This window comes from Atractosteus spatula, chromosome 6, assembly GCF_055471065.1.
Source record: "Atractosteus spatula isolate fAtrSpa1 chromosome 6, fAtrSpa1.hap1, whole genome shotgun sequence".
Classification (NCBI taxonomy): Eukaryota; Metazoa; Chordata; class Actinopteri; order Semionotiformes; family Lepisosteidae; genus Atractosteus; species Atractosteus spatula.
This window is the reverse complement of record NC_142711.1, coordinates 33319948-33335410: the sequence shown is the minus strand read 5'-3', so window position 1 is coordinate 33335410 and position 15463 is coordinate 33319948. Positions and strand designations below refer to the sequence as shown.

Below are 15463 nucleotides of genomic sequence, written 5' to 3'. Positions count from 1 at the left end.
TTGGTTGGGTTGTCGCTTGCCACACCCCGCCAATGACAAAGTACAAGCAGTTGTGCATTCTGATATGCCTCTTTTGGCACCCAGTAACATCTGGTACTCAGATGTTACTGGGCTGACTGTATCTTGTCTGTTACTCTGCACAAGTTGTGTCAGCCTTTTGATCAATGGTCTGTTTCCAACCACAGGCCTGCTGTTGAATAGGTGTTATTTGGGTGCCGGCACATTCTCAATTCACCTGTGACACCTGTGGTCATGCGTGAAAAACCCCAGCAAGTTTGCAGTTCCTTATACACTTGCTGGCGTTTTTGCTGGCGCCCACTACCATGCTGCGTTTAAGTCACCTAAATCTTTTGTCTTGCCCATTTTTGCTCACAACTCCCTCTGTACCTAGTAAACTGGCCACTCAGTGTATTTAAAATAATTAAATCCATTACACTTAACTGTTTTGGGGTTTTTAATATCCTTCAGCAGAGAAATACATCATCTGCAGCTAATGTATGATCACTAGAGGGCAGTGCTGTACTGCCTGCAGATGCTACTTTCACCACCCAGCAGTATGGAGTTCAAGGACTGAAGGTGTATAGAGCTGTTTAAGTAGACCCGAAACTGTTGGAGACTTCAAGTTAAAGTAAATTGAAATCTGTTGCTTTTGAGACTAAAACTATTGAGAGAACTTTGTGAATTACCATCAAGTTTCTGGACTTCTTAAGTGAATGTTACAAGATAGTGTTAAACACTGAATATCCACATGTTCAGTCAGACTTTGTGGTGTAAGTCTGCATTCTCTGAGCTGTGAGACTCACCACAGTATAGCTCTGTGGTGTGTTGTGTCCACACAGGGCTCTGTCTGGAACAGAAGGTATTTTGTGTCATTGTGGGTTAATGTCTGTAATATTGTGTGTGGTTGTGCCAAAATATGCCTGTAGTGGAAAGGACATGTGTGTGTGCATGCGTGTCAGGGTTGATTTAATAACTACTTGTGTAGTTTATTAAAAAATAAGTCAAAATAAAAGTTTTTAAAATCATTTCATTAATGTTATTTTGGATAGTTTCATAATTAAATTTACACTTCACATTTGATTGTTAATTACCTTGTCCAGTCTCGGTGTCCAGGGACTCTGGAGTTAGACAGGGCAACATCTTATACTGTATTTTGATACACGTCCACTCACACAGCCGACTCCTGGAACCTCCCCAGGATGTAGCAGACAAGTAGACAAGATAAGCTGCTACTTCTGCAAGGTGCTTAACTGTGCAAGGAGAGCAGGGTGTGTCTGGACGAGGCAGCTGTTAGATAAGAGCCAAGGCAGGACCTGGCATTGCATAATCACTACAGAAGATAGGTTTTTATTCTAAGTGGAAAAATAAATACAGCTCTCATTCTGGATCATCTGATTTATTCCAGTAAATGGCAGTATCCCATAGCTTTGACCTGCATTACAACTGATTACTGTGGTGTCCCAGAGTGAACTCAATCCAATGCTTTCTTGACTGACTTCACTGTACGTCTTATAAAAGTGTCGCATTGTGAGACGAAGCCTTTCAGAAGTCTAGCCGGTTCATTGTCAATTTCAAAGTCTTTTTGCATTTTGAACTGCATTAATACCAAATTGTCAGGCTAGGACGTGGTCTTTTGACAGCTGGTAAAACTACTACCTTTCAAAATTCAGCAGCTGGGTACCGCGGAGAAAGTCACCGTAACGTTTGGGCTCGTCATTTCCCATAATTTTTTTCCAACCACCCACCTCTTTTTAAATGATAATTAGCAGTCACTGAGTGTTTCACTTTTACTGAAAAGTATTCATGAATCATTGCCCTACGAGTTTAGCATGCTTCCTTATTAACAATGAATATTTCAAACATGATACTGCACGCTTTTCTATTCTGTTGAAAAGACCGTTGGTCTCCATATCTCATTTAAACATTAAAACCCTTAAAGAAAATATCTTAAAAACATGTAAAAATGAACTCCAGGCTGTGAAGAAGCAAAAATGAAATGCAAAACGGGCTCTGTAATTAGTGATAATCTTTACCTGTGAACTGTGTTAGAGGGCTTGAGGAACAAAACAACTCTGCCGCTGTGATGTGAAATAAAATGCAGCACACATTGTCTTGCATTTCTCAGAGTTTTAGTGTTTGTTCCTGAGAAACATAATCAGCTTATGGTAAATTTAACAGAATGTCACATGATTAAACACAGTATAAACAATGACTAGAGGACAATTTTAGCCAATGTTTGCTCCACTGCAAAAACTTTTCCCACCTCTTCAGTCTGCGCGTATTATCCATGGGAAATTCCAAAATTAAGGCTTTCATTCTCTTTCCACAGCTTCTTTGTCTCCTGATGCTTGTGCTCTTTTAAAGTTTAGTGTCTGGTTTCAGAGAACTGCAAGCTTATCTTTCTCTGCAGCAAAACCCTTGGAAAATCACCCCTGATGGTTTACAGGAGGATACTGAACACTTATGGGCTCAAAGCCTCTTCTCCCCATAAAGTTTTCTTCTGCTCTTGTTTCTTAAAGGATCCCATTGTGGCCATTAATGGTGTACTGAGTTTCCCTAAGATACAGTTTATGCTTCTTAATACATTTCACAGCCCAAACGCCAAACTGCAACTGAAGCACTAAGTCAAATATCAAATTCTGTCTGATGAATTGAGCCAGGTTCAATTGTGTTTTTACAGTGCAGTAGTTGCTGTGACACCCAGACCGTGTTGCACAACCTCCATTATTAAAGCCTATTGTACAGACCCCTTCACTTCAGGGAAGTGTGGGTTTAAATGTCTCTCTAAATAGACTCTAAATTGTGAATTAAATTACAGGCCTACACAGAAAGTTAAAATTAGATTTCTTTTTTAAATAAATGGATTGTTCCAGACTAAGTCTCTGTCTGTGGGTCTGTATTTGTACAGAACTATACTATGTCATATTAAAAAGAATGGTCCCAAACAGTGTAAATTTAACAGTTGAGTATGCCCACTGCAGAATCCCTCTCTTTATTGAAATAGCAGACATATGCAGGAATTTTCATGCTCCTTTTGAAATGTAAAATGTAAAATCAGTCTGTGAGAAACTGTTGTGCTTCTGTGCACTCCTTTTAGTGCTTGGTGTTGTGCCACGCTATTTTATCAAGATAGTTTATGATGTGGTATTGCAAGTATGTTTGGGTATCTGTGTACTTATTTGCACACGTTTATTTGTTTTTTTCTGCAATAAGTGATCTTGTGTATACTGAAAAAATTAACAAATGTTGTTGTTTTCCACACTTTGTTGCATTGTAATACCTCTGAGGATAAATGGAAAAGACAGACCAGCACATTAACTTTTACTTTTGCACCCAAGATTGAACTGGGCTTCCATGTTTTACAAGCTCTAGGTATGTTCATTAAGTGTAATCAAGACCTTAAAAGTGGTTTCTTTAAGAAAAAAATAAGTAGACAAAGAGCATTTAATGTCAATTCTGAATGTTTTGGGAAAAAAAGGACATTACATCTCTGGAAATGTCCCAGATCACTGCTGTTTCCTTTTCTGTATATGAAAATATATTGGTAATTGGCACATCAGGAAAAGAGAATCCTGAGCCAAACAGTGAGTCTGTAAGGTACAAGTCTTCATATGTGGAAGAAAGGAAATCAGCCTCACAAAACAAAACCAAGCAGTGCAGGTATTCTGCATTCTGCATGTTCAGTGCCCCTGTTCTGCATGTTTGTATCAAAAGGACAGGCCATAACATGGAGTTAATATGTGCCTGACACAGCAACAAGCACAAAGTGGAGTAGGCACAAACACTGCAGTATCATGTTTGCACAGATACACTAGCAGAAGGCTAATATTTATGCCATTGGTGAAGAAAATCATGTGGAAAACTGCAGTTCCAATATGTGGGAGGCAAGAGTGTCCATTTCGGACACAGGTAATGAAAAAAGCATTGTGTAAAACAAAAGTACAAAATCTCTGACAGGATGGAATTTATTACAACATCTGCATCTGAAAAAAATGGGAACCTGACATAGCCACAAACAAGGAACCACCTGTTTATATGATTTGGTCAGATTCTCTATCTGAGATGACATCTGAAAAGATAAAGAGATAAAGAGTGTACTGCTTTATTGATTGTCTTTATTGACTACTGATCCTCTCAGGCCCTGCCATAGTAGAGAAAGGAATAGACAAAAAGATATAGATCAGTAAGAGGTAGGCTAGTAGCTGAGTAAAGTTTAAATTGTTTGCACAGTTAACATCAAAAGAAATATAAACACTATCTATAAAAGTAATAATTGGTTTTTAATTTTTATCAAAAAGTTCATTCAAAAAAATTTAAGACTATCTATTGGAAACAAATGGATTTTATTTTAGAGCAGATGGAACGGCAGATCATGAGATTTTGTAGATTTCAGCTTAATGAAGTCTTAGGAGGAGCGTTGATTGTGAGTGTAAGCTTGATGATGCAAAACACATAAAGTACATACACAAACAGTGGTCATGTAAAGATGTTACGGTTATGACAAAACACCAAGCACAAAAAGGAGCACACAAACACATTCACCTTGCAGGGTATGATACAGGCTGCCCTGCAGTAGGTTCAAATGTATTTTCTATGGTGGTCCTGTAGATAAACGAGGAAAGTCCATGCTGACATTAATATGCCATAGTCCTTCATAGTGCAAAATCTCAAAATCTCTTCTTGGAACAATTGACATGTCAGTATGACATGCTAGTTGACCTTGGTTAGCACTGCCAAGAAACCTGGCCCTTGCCTGCAGGCGACACTGTGAAGGGGAAGGAAACTGTGCTGTGTCATAGTGCCAAAGGCAACCCAGTGTGCAGTACTCAGGCCTGCTCTGAGCACAGACATTTGGCACGCACAGCAGTTCATGTTTTTGTAACCATTACTGCATGTTTTTTCACCATCTCATCATTGCATTCCTGCAGTCAGAAAACAAGATGCTTATGTGCATGCCAGTTTTAAGCAGTTTTGTGTAGCATTAGTCATGCTACACTTTGGTCTTGCAGCTATTCCTGGTTCCTTATTCTTTCCCATTAGCTTTATTAAACACATCACAATATAATGTCTGAGATTACCCTCCCTTTCCTTTGAAATGCTTGATTTTTTTAATGATGTTAAAGCTGTTGTTATTTCAGCTGTCTAAACATAAGGATTTTAAATTAAAAGAAAAATATCTAAACTGGAAGATGAGGAGGTACAAAGCAGAATGGCCAGAAATGCAACTCATTTCAGAATTGAAAGTGTGAGACATTCTGTAGGCACAGGGCTGTGGGTATGTGGAACACACTACAGTTTAATTGTGGGTGCTGTGTGACTGGGGGCTGTTGGTGTCTTGATGGGGTTCTGGGGCCACTGCATTACCAAACTCTTGGTGTATAAGACAGTGACACCTTTAGCAGGTCTTGTATTTTGAAGTATACTGGACTATTGCAGAGATCTGATCCACAATAATCCTGTTATTCAATACTATGCAATTTATGAGCTTTGTCTTTTTTTCTAATAGACCTCCTTAGAAAAACACAGTATCTGAGAGTGCTGTGAATTTGGCATGCGACAGCATTCAATACTGCCCTGAACTTTGGAACCTGCTGTTTTGTGGAAATTAATCTCAGAGCAGACAGCGAACAATGAATAGCAAGGGGAAGAGACAGTGAAATCAGGCGGATTAAGTGAAAAGCTGGAGCAAGGGAAGAAGAGTAACAACTGCAGTAGCTTAGTGCTGAAACGCTGAGCTTTGAGGTTGTCAGGGGGATGAACTGTCGTTCCCCCAGGATAACCCCGAGTACAGTGGGGCCTGGAGCTGAAGACATTGCTAAATAACCATTGTGGCTCTGCCTAACCTTTCCTTGGTGAGGCTCAGTGTGGAGAGGAGAATTAGTGTGGGACCCTGAACCTGTCAAATATTCCCATTGCTGTGGAATCAGGCAGTGTGTTGTAGGTGTAGAGAAGTTACAGACACTGGTGTTTTGCTATTATGTCCTGCACTTCCTCATCTCTCTCTGATCATGTACTAGACCAGAGATCCATCTCCTCCCTCCTTGCACTGTTAACAGCAGGGATCTGAGTTTTTACCCCCCAGTGACTCTACAGCATTGGGTCACAGTTGGACCACAGGCGTTAGATCATAAGAACATAAGAAAGGTTACAAACATCTGGTTTATTTGGTAGTTAGTAGTTAATTGATCTAAAATTCTCATCTAGCTATTTTTTGAAAGAAGTGAGGGGGATCAGCTTCCACAACATGTTCCTTGTTACTCCTATAAGCCTTTGAATAAAGAAATGCTTCCTGTTCTTGGTTTGTGTCTCACATTGTATCTGATGTTGAGCCATGACGGTTCAGCAGTGTTGGGTCAGTACTATCAGTAGGCAAGGCTGAGCTCATTCTGACAGTATAAGGGCACTCATAACCAGTCGAGCCTAGACACCATGTGAGCTGGCAGAAAACAGAAATCCCCTATGAAAACATGGTTGGAGGAGCATGTGGAAGCCCACTCCATCGTACAGTGGCCCAGACGTAACCAAACACACTTACTGCAGTGAGGCAGGACTGCTAACTGAGCCATCGTGCTGCCCCTAACCTCTGTATGTCTATCAGATTGTAAATGGAAGACCTGTTGCAAAGTTCAGGATAATGCAGAAAGTTTAGGAATCTAAAGCATGTAAACACATGTATTTCAGGATCATCTAATCCACTCCTGTAATCTGAGTAATATTAGTCTGGAGTCACCTGGTATGAAGCCCAGGCAACTTTAAATTAATTCCCAAATATTTCCCACTTGTGGTGGCACAGTGGTAAGCACTCCTGCCTTGCAGTGTGGAGGCACCTGGTGTGATTCCGGAGCTGAGGTGCGATCTGTTTTGAGTTTGTATGTTCTCCCTGTGGTCATGTGAGTTCCTCCCCCAGTCCAAAAAGATACTGATGGTTTAAAAGGCTTCTGGGAAGAAGTGTCCCTGGCATGAGTGTGTGTCCTATCTGAGGTGTACCATGTCCTCTGCCCCTTGCTTGCCAGGATACTCTCGCTCCTTTCCAACCCTGAATTGAAAGAAGCGTTTAGAAAATGGATGGAAGAAAACTTCTGAAGTCTATTAAAATCGGCGAGAATGGACTGAACACTTGCTGATGCTAAGAGCTGATTCTCTGCCTTTTTCTGGAACTGGAATGACTACTATCGTGTGAAGACGAAAATGAATAAAAAATGTGATAAAATTATAGTTGAAGGACACAAAAGCCCAATGCCAACTAAACCAGCCAACGTCATAATGGGCACGAGAACATTGTTGAAACAAAGTGTATTATCACGATGAAATGCGGACGGCTTTAATGAATGCGTAAGACTGGTTTTCACTGAGCAACAGCTGCTGCTTATTTTGCAAATGAAATTGTGAATCTATCTGGAGGTTGTGTTTTCAATAGTCATTGTGATCATTAGCAGGTGTAAGAGAGGCGAAACGCTGTACCGTGCTTTTTCTGATGTTCCATAACATAAAACTAACGTACGTACCTATTACACCATGCAGGATGCACTGTTAAAATAATTATGTAAACGTGTATAGCACGGTCTTTCCCGTGTTTCAACACTACGAGTCGCATAAGGAAATAAAACTGAAACCTGGTTACTATCGCATAAAAATATTGTGGCACAGTTATAAGATTTATTTACATGTTCAATAGCCCCTGCTAGTTCTGAGCTGGCAGGAGTTATGTAGGCAGTTACAGATGAAATTATTCGTGTAAAGTGTGCTTAAAGGAGGAGCCAGATTCGCGAGGAGTTTTTTTTAAAGTTTTACTATCATTTAACAGGCAGTTCCCTCCCAGCACAAGTGGGAGTGTGCGATAGAAATAAAGTGCGAGAGGTAAGGTAGGCAGGCCAATTATCCCAAAGCAATTTAGAGGAGGTAAGTTTGTATCGAGTCCGCTCTGCTTTTTATTTAACGGGAACAACGTGAGGCTTTCTGAACTGTGCAGCTACAACAGACCTGCAGTTTTCGGGTAGGAGGGATGGGGGAAGAGACGGGAAGAATTAATGTTTACATGCCTATTTGTTTACATGCCTCGTTTCTTTAAAAAATGAATAGTTTAGGGGGGAGAAGCTAGAGCTAGGGGACTTTTAATCACATGTCAGGGTGAGTGTTTAAATTTTAAGTGTCACTATCGCTTTTCCTCGTTTCAGTCTGTCCTTATCCGAAGTCCAAAGGTCTGTTTCTGTACTTCGGTGTGTTTTTTTAACTTGCCACTTCGGGTGGTTGTCCAGCTCTTCGTTTTAAAGCGAATTGTTGGATTTTACGAATTTATTTTTTCCATTCAGTGTTATCTGTTGCACTATAATGTTGGCACGGAGGAGCGTGCGGTCAGTGTTCCAGTGTGGAGCAGAGCGAGGGTTTGGGGGCTCAGTGGCCGATTTGGTGCGCTCTGAGCCGGTTGTACCCACAAAGCTGAGCTCCTCTCTCCTGCTCTCACCCTTCTCCCTCCATAGGAATTTTTGCGCGTTGTCTGCGGTCAGGTGCGGGCTAACTGAAAAGAAGATGACTGAAAACTGCGTGACGCCTCACCGTGGGAAGGTGCTTACCATGGACACTATGAACCCCAATATCAAGAGAGTGGAGTACGCCGTGAGGGGTCCCATTGTGCAGCGCGCCGTGGAACTAGAGAGGGAGCTGCGAGAGGTACCACACGTCAAATTTAATTCATATTAATTTATACTTTAATTATTTCATTTAAATTATATTCATCTGAGGAACTTTGTGCATTTTGGTAAATCACCGGTCTGTTCCAAATAGCAGTCGAAGTACTTCTGTTTAATGTACCCAGTCCATCATTTAGTCTGTGTGCATGTGTGAGTGGATACCAAAGCATTCTAAATCTGTTCAGAGCCACATGTCCATTAGTAAAAAAAAGTATAAATGATTAGATGCATAATAAATCTGACAGTGAATTTGATGGGTGAGATCTTGACTATTTTATGTCATTTGTGGTATCCACAAGGAACAGGTATTTATGCTTCAGATAGTGACCAGTTTAACCAGGAAGGGAGCTTGGGTAGCCAAGTGTCCGAGTATCCTCCCCCCCCCCCCCCCCCCCCATGACATACAGTGTCAGTTGGTTGGCTGGGAAACGTGTTTCAGACAGCTATACTACTTTGTGGTGACCATCTTATTTACTGTATTCTAGATTAGGAAGGACAAATTTCAGACATGGATCATTTTATTATCCTTTGATTTAAATTCTCTGCCTTTTGCTATATATCCTAACATTTTCTTTTGTTTCCACACAACATAAAATAAATGTATAGAAAATACAAATGTCAGCATGAGGCTGCTTCAAACTGAGAGCCTCCTATAAAATGTTTTTTTTTTCCCCCACATGCATGTAACAGCCTGCGCTTGTCCACGTTAAGTGCCATCTGCCAGGTGTTTGCTCATTCTTGAATTTTGTCTACATTTTTATGGATTTTATTTGTGGTTTCTACAGCATTTGCTACTTTGCTGCTAGAGAATGCTCCCATTATCTATACTCTAGTAAAATTAAATTAGGGTTTCTTTTAACATCGGAAGCTGAACTTTAATTGGGGACAGAAGCTGTACTTGAAGTAATCCTGAACTTCAAGGGGTTACTTTTAGATACTTTAAATTCATTCTTACTGGAATATAATGGTGTCTTTTAATAGTGAAATGAGTTGAATGTGTTTGCAAATAGGATGTCACCAAAAATCTCACTGTCTGCTTTGCTAGGCTGTGCCATGGCAACCCTCTAAGGATAAAACCGTTACAGAGAATGACTAGATGGATGAAGTTAAACACAATTTCCTGTGACATTAATATGAAATGCACTTTGTCACAAGGGGCACTCAGATGACCTGTTTGCTATGAATTGTACATGCATTGTAAGGTTTTACCAGTTGGGTGAGAAAGCCAAATCAGGATGGATGATAGCTTTTTAAAGGGTTTATTTTAAGAAATTACTACCTTGCTACCGAGGTAATATTTACTACCAAGATCTGATTTTTGTCAGACCTTGAAAGCAAAGAGAGGGAAGACTGCCAAATTCACAATCTTGTGTGGTGAGCGAAGACACGGTGATGTAGGAAGTGCACTTCTTTTTTGATTTTTAACCTGAAGTTCTGATTAGTTTTTAAAGATTCCATAATAAGTCCATTAAAGAGAATGATTTTTCATTTAACACTGAACCGGAGAGTACCCATTAATACAGCATTTTATTTTACTGGAGCAGTCTCGGTGAAGGAGCCCAGAACTTGGGTACAAGAGTAGTACCTATGTGGGGTTGAATCCACAGCCTTGCTGTTAAAAATCCAGTGTCCCAACTACTACTCTGTACCGCTTTAAGCTTCTGTAAGGATGGACCTTTAATGATTTTTTTTTTAAGGGAAGGTGAATTAACAAGGGAACAGCTTTTCCTTTTGTTTTTGTGTCCTATAATGTCACTTCAGGCTGTTTCAGAACTTGCCTAACTGGTTGTGCTACATAATATAATGAGTCTGAAAACGGGACAGTGGGAGAGTTGTTTCATGTCTCGCTGTTGAATACTTTTGGTTCACTAATATGACCCACTAAAAGAAAGTTAAGAATCACAGAAATCTCTTTCATTACAAGCATAGATGATAGAAAAGTGAGCAGTTTCAAGAGTACGTTGCAATTACAGGGCCAATATTACTATAGAAACATTAGATCACTTTTCTTTCATGTGGGGGGTGGGGAACTGTCTTTCTGCTTTTTTAACTGTATTTAAATCTACAGTATAATGCAATAAGAAGACTTGTGTGCAGTGGGCTGTGAGCTCTTGCCCGAACTGAAGGTCAGCTGCTCTGGCTCTTATCGTTGTGTATACAGTAACCTAATGATGCTGTTGTCATACTGATGAAAGTTTAAGCTCCTGACCAACTCTGTTCACTTAGGTTAGGATTGACTAGGGGTGATTCCATGGCAATTGTCTGAAGCATAAAGTGAGCCCTGACTTCCGAGACTAAGATGGGAGTGTCAAATGTGCAGCAAGTTCCCAGGATGTATTATACCCACAGGGATAGAGAAGTGTCACCAATACCTATAATATTCTCTGTCTCTGACTTCTCTCCTGCTTTCAGTTTGCTCATATTCCTGCTATCTCGTGTATGCAGTCCTTGCCCTGTCCCACCTTAGTCACCATTTAATCTTCCTACCACAGGGAGGTACAGGGTAAAAGGCATCGCTTTAACCCAGGACTTTATGATTCCCTGCAGAGGATTGGGAAGTGTGCTGAGGCAGCCAAGGGCACACAGGGCTCTTTTTTTGTGAACACGAGGAGAGACTCCTGCCTTTATTCTCTCCTCTTCCTTCACTCACTCACCTCCATCTTTTACCCACACCCTGCTGTTGGCAAGTATAAATCCAATGAATGCCTTAAATTCAGTTTATCTTTTAGTTTAAGTACTGTTTGCTAGATACATAGGTAAACAGAATTTTAAGCAATAGCACAATGCATCAAGGGCAGTAATTAAAAGGCTACTACTTGCGATTAGATAGTGCTGGATTTGGTGTAAATGAAATAAAATGCAAAAAGCTTGATAATATGGTTTGCACAGTGCTGACTGCATTGTGATCAGGTAATTGCAATCTGATGATAACTATTGCTCTGGCAATGACTGCAGATCACCAGACCACTGTGGCTGCCTGTGATCAGAGCAGGCCCCCATCTTGTCCCCACCCCTGTCTTTCACCTCCTTCCTGTGCGTCTTACCTCGGTCAGCCCTTGTTTTTTCTGTGTGTGTGTTGAAAACTGGAATAACAAGAACTTTTACATTCTTTTCTCCTCCTCTTCTGAAACACGAGGAAGTTTTAGATATCGGTTTTCTGAAATATTAAGCTGTGAACTTATGGAATGTTTTATGTCAAGGAAGTGAGGGGTGTAATTCCTGAATCACTAAAAAAACATGTTTTAACAAGCTCAGAGTGGGAAGAGCACCTACTGTTTGGAGAGCTGCAGATGTAACCCCACTTTATAAAAAGGGGAAACGATAGACCTGATCATAGCACTTCCTGACCTATATAAACAATTTAGACTGATTAGTGGCAAACGAGTTAAATATGTAGATAATGCAATAAGTGAACTGGCAAAAAGAAAAAGCGGCTGATGGAGGGCAAATTAAATTTAACATTGATAAGTACTGAGTAATCTGCGTGGAGCTTGTGCATGCTCCCTGTGTTGAGCTTCCTCAGTCCAAAGACATACTGGTATGTTAATTGGCTTCCGGGAACAATTAGCCCTGGTGTGCGTGTGTGTGCGCCCTGTGATGGACTGGCGTTGTCTAGGGTGTATCCTGCTTTGCCCCTGTTGCTTGCTGGGATAGGCTCCAGCTCCCCCACGACCCTGAATTGGATGAAGCAGATATTGAATTGGTGAATGGATTGAAGTGGAGTGATCTTCACTGTGAGTAATAATAATTGCTTACACTTATATAGCGCTTTTCTGGACACTCCACTCAAAGCGCTTTTACAGGTAATGGGGACTCCCCTCCACCACCACCAATGTGCAGCATCCACCTGGATGATGTGACAGCAGCCATAGTGCGCCAGAACGCTCGCCACACATCAGCTATTAGTGGGGAGGAGAGCAGAGTAATGAAGCCAATTCATAGATGGGGATTATTACGAGGCCATGATTGGTAAGGGCCAATGGGAAATTTGGCCAGGATGCCGGGGTTACACCCCTACTCTTTTCGAGAAACGCCCTGGGATTTTTAATGACCACAGAGGGTCAGGACCTCTGTTTTACGTCTCATCCGAAGGACGGCGCCTGTTTACAGTATAGTGTCCCCATCACTATACTGGGGAATTAGGACCCACATGGACTGCAGGGTGAGCACCCCCCGCTGGCCCCACTAACACCTCTTCCAGCAGCAACCTTAGTTTTTCCCAGGAGGTCTCCTATCCAGGTACTGACCAGGCTCACACCTGCTTAGCTTCAGTGGGCTGCCCGTTGTGAACTATGAGTAGGATCATATTCTATGTGTAGCACCAGGGTGATTCAGTGCTGCAGGATACCACACTATAAATATCTGGATGTTTGTAAAAATGTTTCTATGTGCTCCTAAACATGATGTGGGAAAGCAATACAAAAGGCAAACCAAATGCTTGGGTACATTACAGAAGTTGTGGATTTGAATCGCGGGAAGTTACACTTATATTTAGTAATGCACTTATAAGTTTTTTTTTTTAATGGTTTGTACTTTTCTGTTCATTGCACCACAAAAAAATACAATAGAGTATACTATTAGGAATAAAAAAGCAACAGGAATGATTAATGGTCTTGGGGTAACTGCCAAGAATTGTTACAAATGGGCAAAGTTAAGGTAGATGTGTGTTTTAAGGCTTTGTCGAGGGAGATTGAGAGGAGTACATAAGATGTCTTGGTTTTTAAGAGTTGTAGAATGTAGAACAGGCATCATTGTGCAGATATTTTGTACAACACTTCCCTAATATGGTTTACCAATTCTGAGACTTATTATATAATAAATAAGCTAGCAAATCTGCTTGTGCCTGGTTCCAGTTTGATTCTTACGTGCTGCTCTTTTCTCACATTTTCTCACGTAAGTCTTAGTGCATGTTTCACTGACTTTTTGGAATTGCTGTTAACTTTTAGTTCCATCCGTTTTCAGAATCAGTCTTGGTATTGCTGAGTGACGTTTTTGTGAACGTCAGGATTCTTAGAAATCCCAGGTAGTGTAGGAGCCCCTCTCCTTGTGTGCAGGGTGTTATTCACCTGCAGAGGACATCTAAACTGTAGTAATGCTTACTACTTTTGTGACAGTGGTTTATTTTTGAATAATGAGAGAATGCCCATCCCATTTGTTTGCAAAGTAGAATTTGTTGTTTAATAAACACAGAGTTATGTTATTAAAACAGTGTTGCCTCACCACACCGGTCCAAACCCTGTGTGTAGTTTATTATCTGATTGTAATTCTTTGCCCAGCTGGAAAGAACTGGACAGCTGAAGACCAGCAGTTTAGGTTACTATTCATTTTGGCCTGATTCAAGACTCCCAGTGGAGCACGTTCCATAGTCTGGCCACATGTGGTTGTGTGTGCAGCAAACCTCCCAGATCACAACACCCCTTCTGCACCATGACTTCTTGTGATAGGCTACAGCTCAAGTTTGAGATTTGTGATGCACTATCATGTCTAATAAAAAAAAATAGTAACCTCCAAAGGAGAGATTGAATTCAATACATATTAGCTTGCCTTTTAACTTTAAGGTCTCTGTTGCAGATTCCTGTGCCTTTTAAAGGACAAATGTTAATTTGCAAACCATGCACATTTCCAACTGTGACTCATGCTTTCTACTATCTGTGCTTCTGTTTGTAAAGTTTCCCAGATGGGCCCGGGTTCTTTATGTAAGAATTTCAATGTAGAATTCTTTAGTCTTGTATCTAGGTCAGGTTCTGCCCTAACTTGTTCCTAACAAAATCCTTCTCGTGTGAAAGGTGCTTGAGCCCACAGGTGTTACTTTTCATGAGGAGAAAGTGGTTTTTTTTGCAGATTGTGCATGAACAGAGGGAATGAACTCTAAACAGTATTAAAACATCTTTTTTTCACTTTAGAAATATAGCAAGACTACGCCCTATGCTATCATTAACTGTGGCTGAAAAGCTGATCAACACATTTGTATTCTCTCAAATTGACTACTGTAATGCTCTACTCGCTGGGGTATCTAAATCTACTCTGAACAAACTGCAGTATGTCCAAAATTCAGCAGCCAGAATCCTGACCAGGTCTAGTGCAAGTGTTCCATGTAGACATCTTCATGCTCATCTATAAGGCTCTGCATGGCTTGGCACCTCAGTACCTGTCTGAGCTATTATCGCCCTACTCCCCACCTTGCAACCTCCGCTCTTCAAATTCTGGCCTCCTTACTGTCCCCCAAGCCCGTCTACATTGTATGGGTGACAGGGCCTTCTCTTGTTATGCCCCCAAGCTCTGGAACTCTTTGCCCAAGGATATCGGAGAGTCACCTTCTCTAAACTCCTTCAAATCTAGACTCAAAACCCTCTTCTTCAGAAAAGCCTTTACTTAACTGGTTCCATTCTTCACCCCTCTGCTCTTCTTAGTACCACCATCCACGGTCTCCTCTATGTATTGTAATTGTGTCTTATCTTGTGTATTCTTCTTATTTATTGTTGTATTCTTCTTATTTATTGTTATTGTCATCCTGTAAAGCGCTACATAAGAAAGTGCAGTGTAAAGGCGCTATATAAAATAAAGTTTATTATGATTATTATAATTATTATTATTATTAGGACTGACATTGACTCACGGAGACCTCTATGCAGTGCTGAAATGCAGTGGCTGGAAACCAGTGCACACCATGTCCCCAGAAGCAGCAGAGCTCCTCCGCTTGCCACTGTCTGTGTGGTTAGCAAAAGACATACAGTCCAGTGCACGAGTACAGTATGTGGTGCAAACAAAGGCTTTCG

The 15463-nt window shown here is 40.9% G+C and overlaps 1 protein-coding gene across 4 annotated transcripts in view; it reads left to right on the top strand.

Annotated features, from left to right (window-relative positions):
* LOC148832782 (alanine aminotransferase 2-like) overlaps positions 1–15463 on the top strand; it is a 54273-nt gene that overhangs the window by 13802 nt on the left and 25008 nt on the right. For 2 of the 4 annotated variants that reach the window (XM_088918746.1, XM_088918748.1), the window contains exon 2: positions 8478–8667. In XM_088918746.1, coding sequence (XP_088774872.1) covers positions 8478–8667 — 190 coding nt within the window. The other 2 variants (XM_088918747.1, XM_088918749.1) reach the window with 2 other exon arrangements.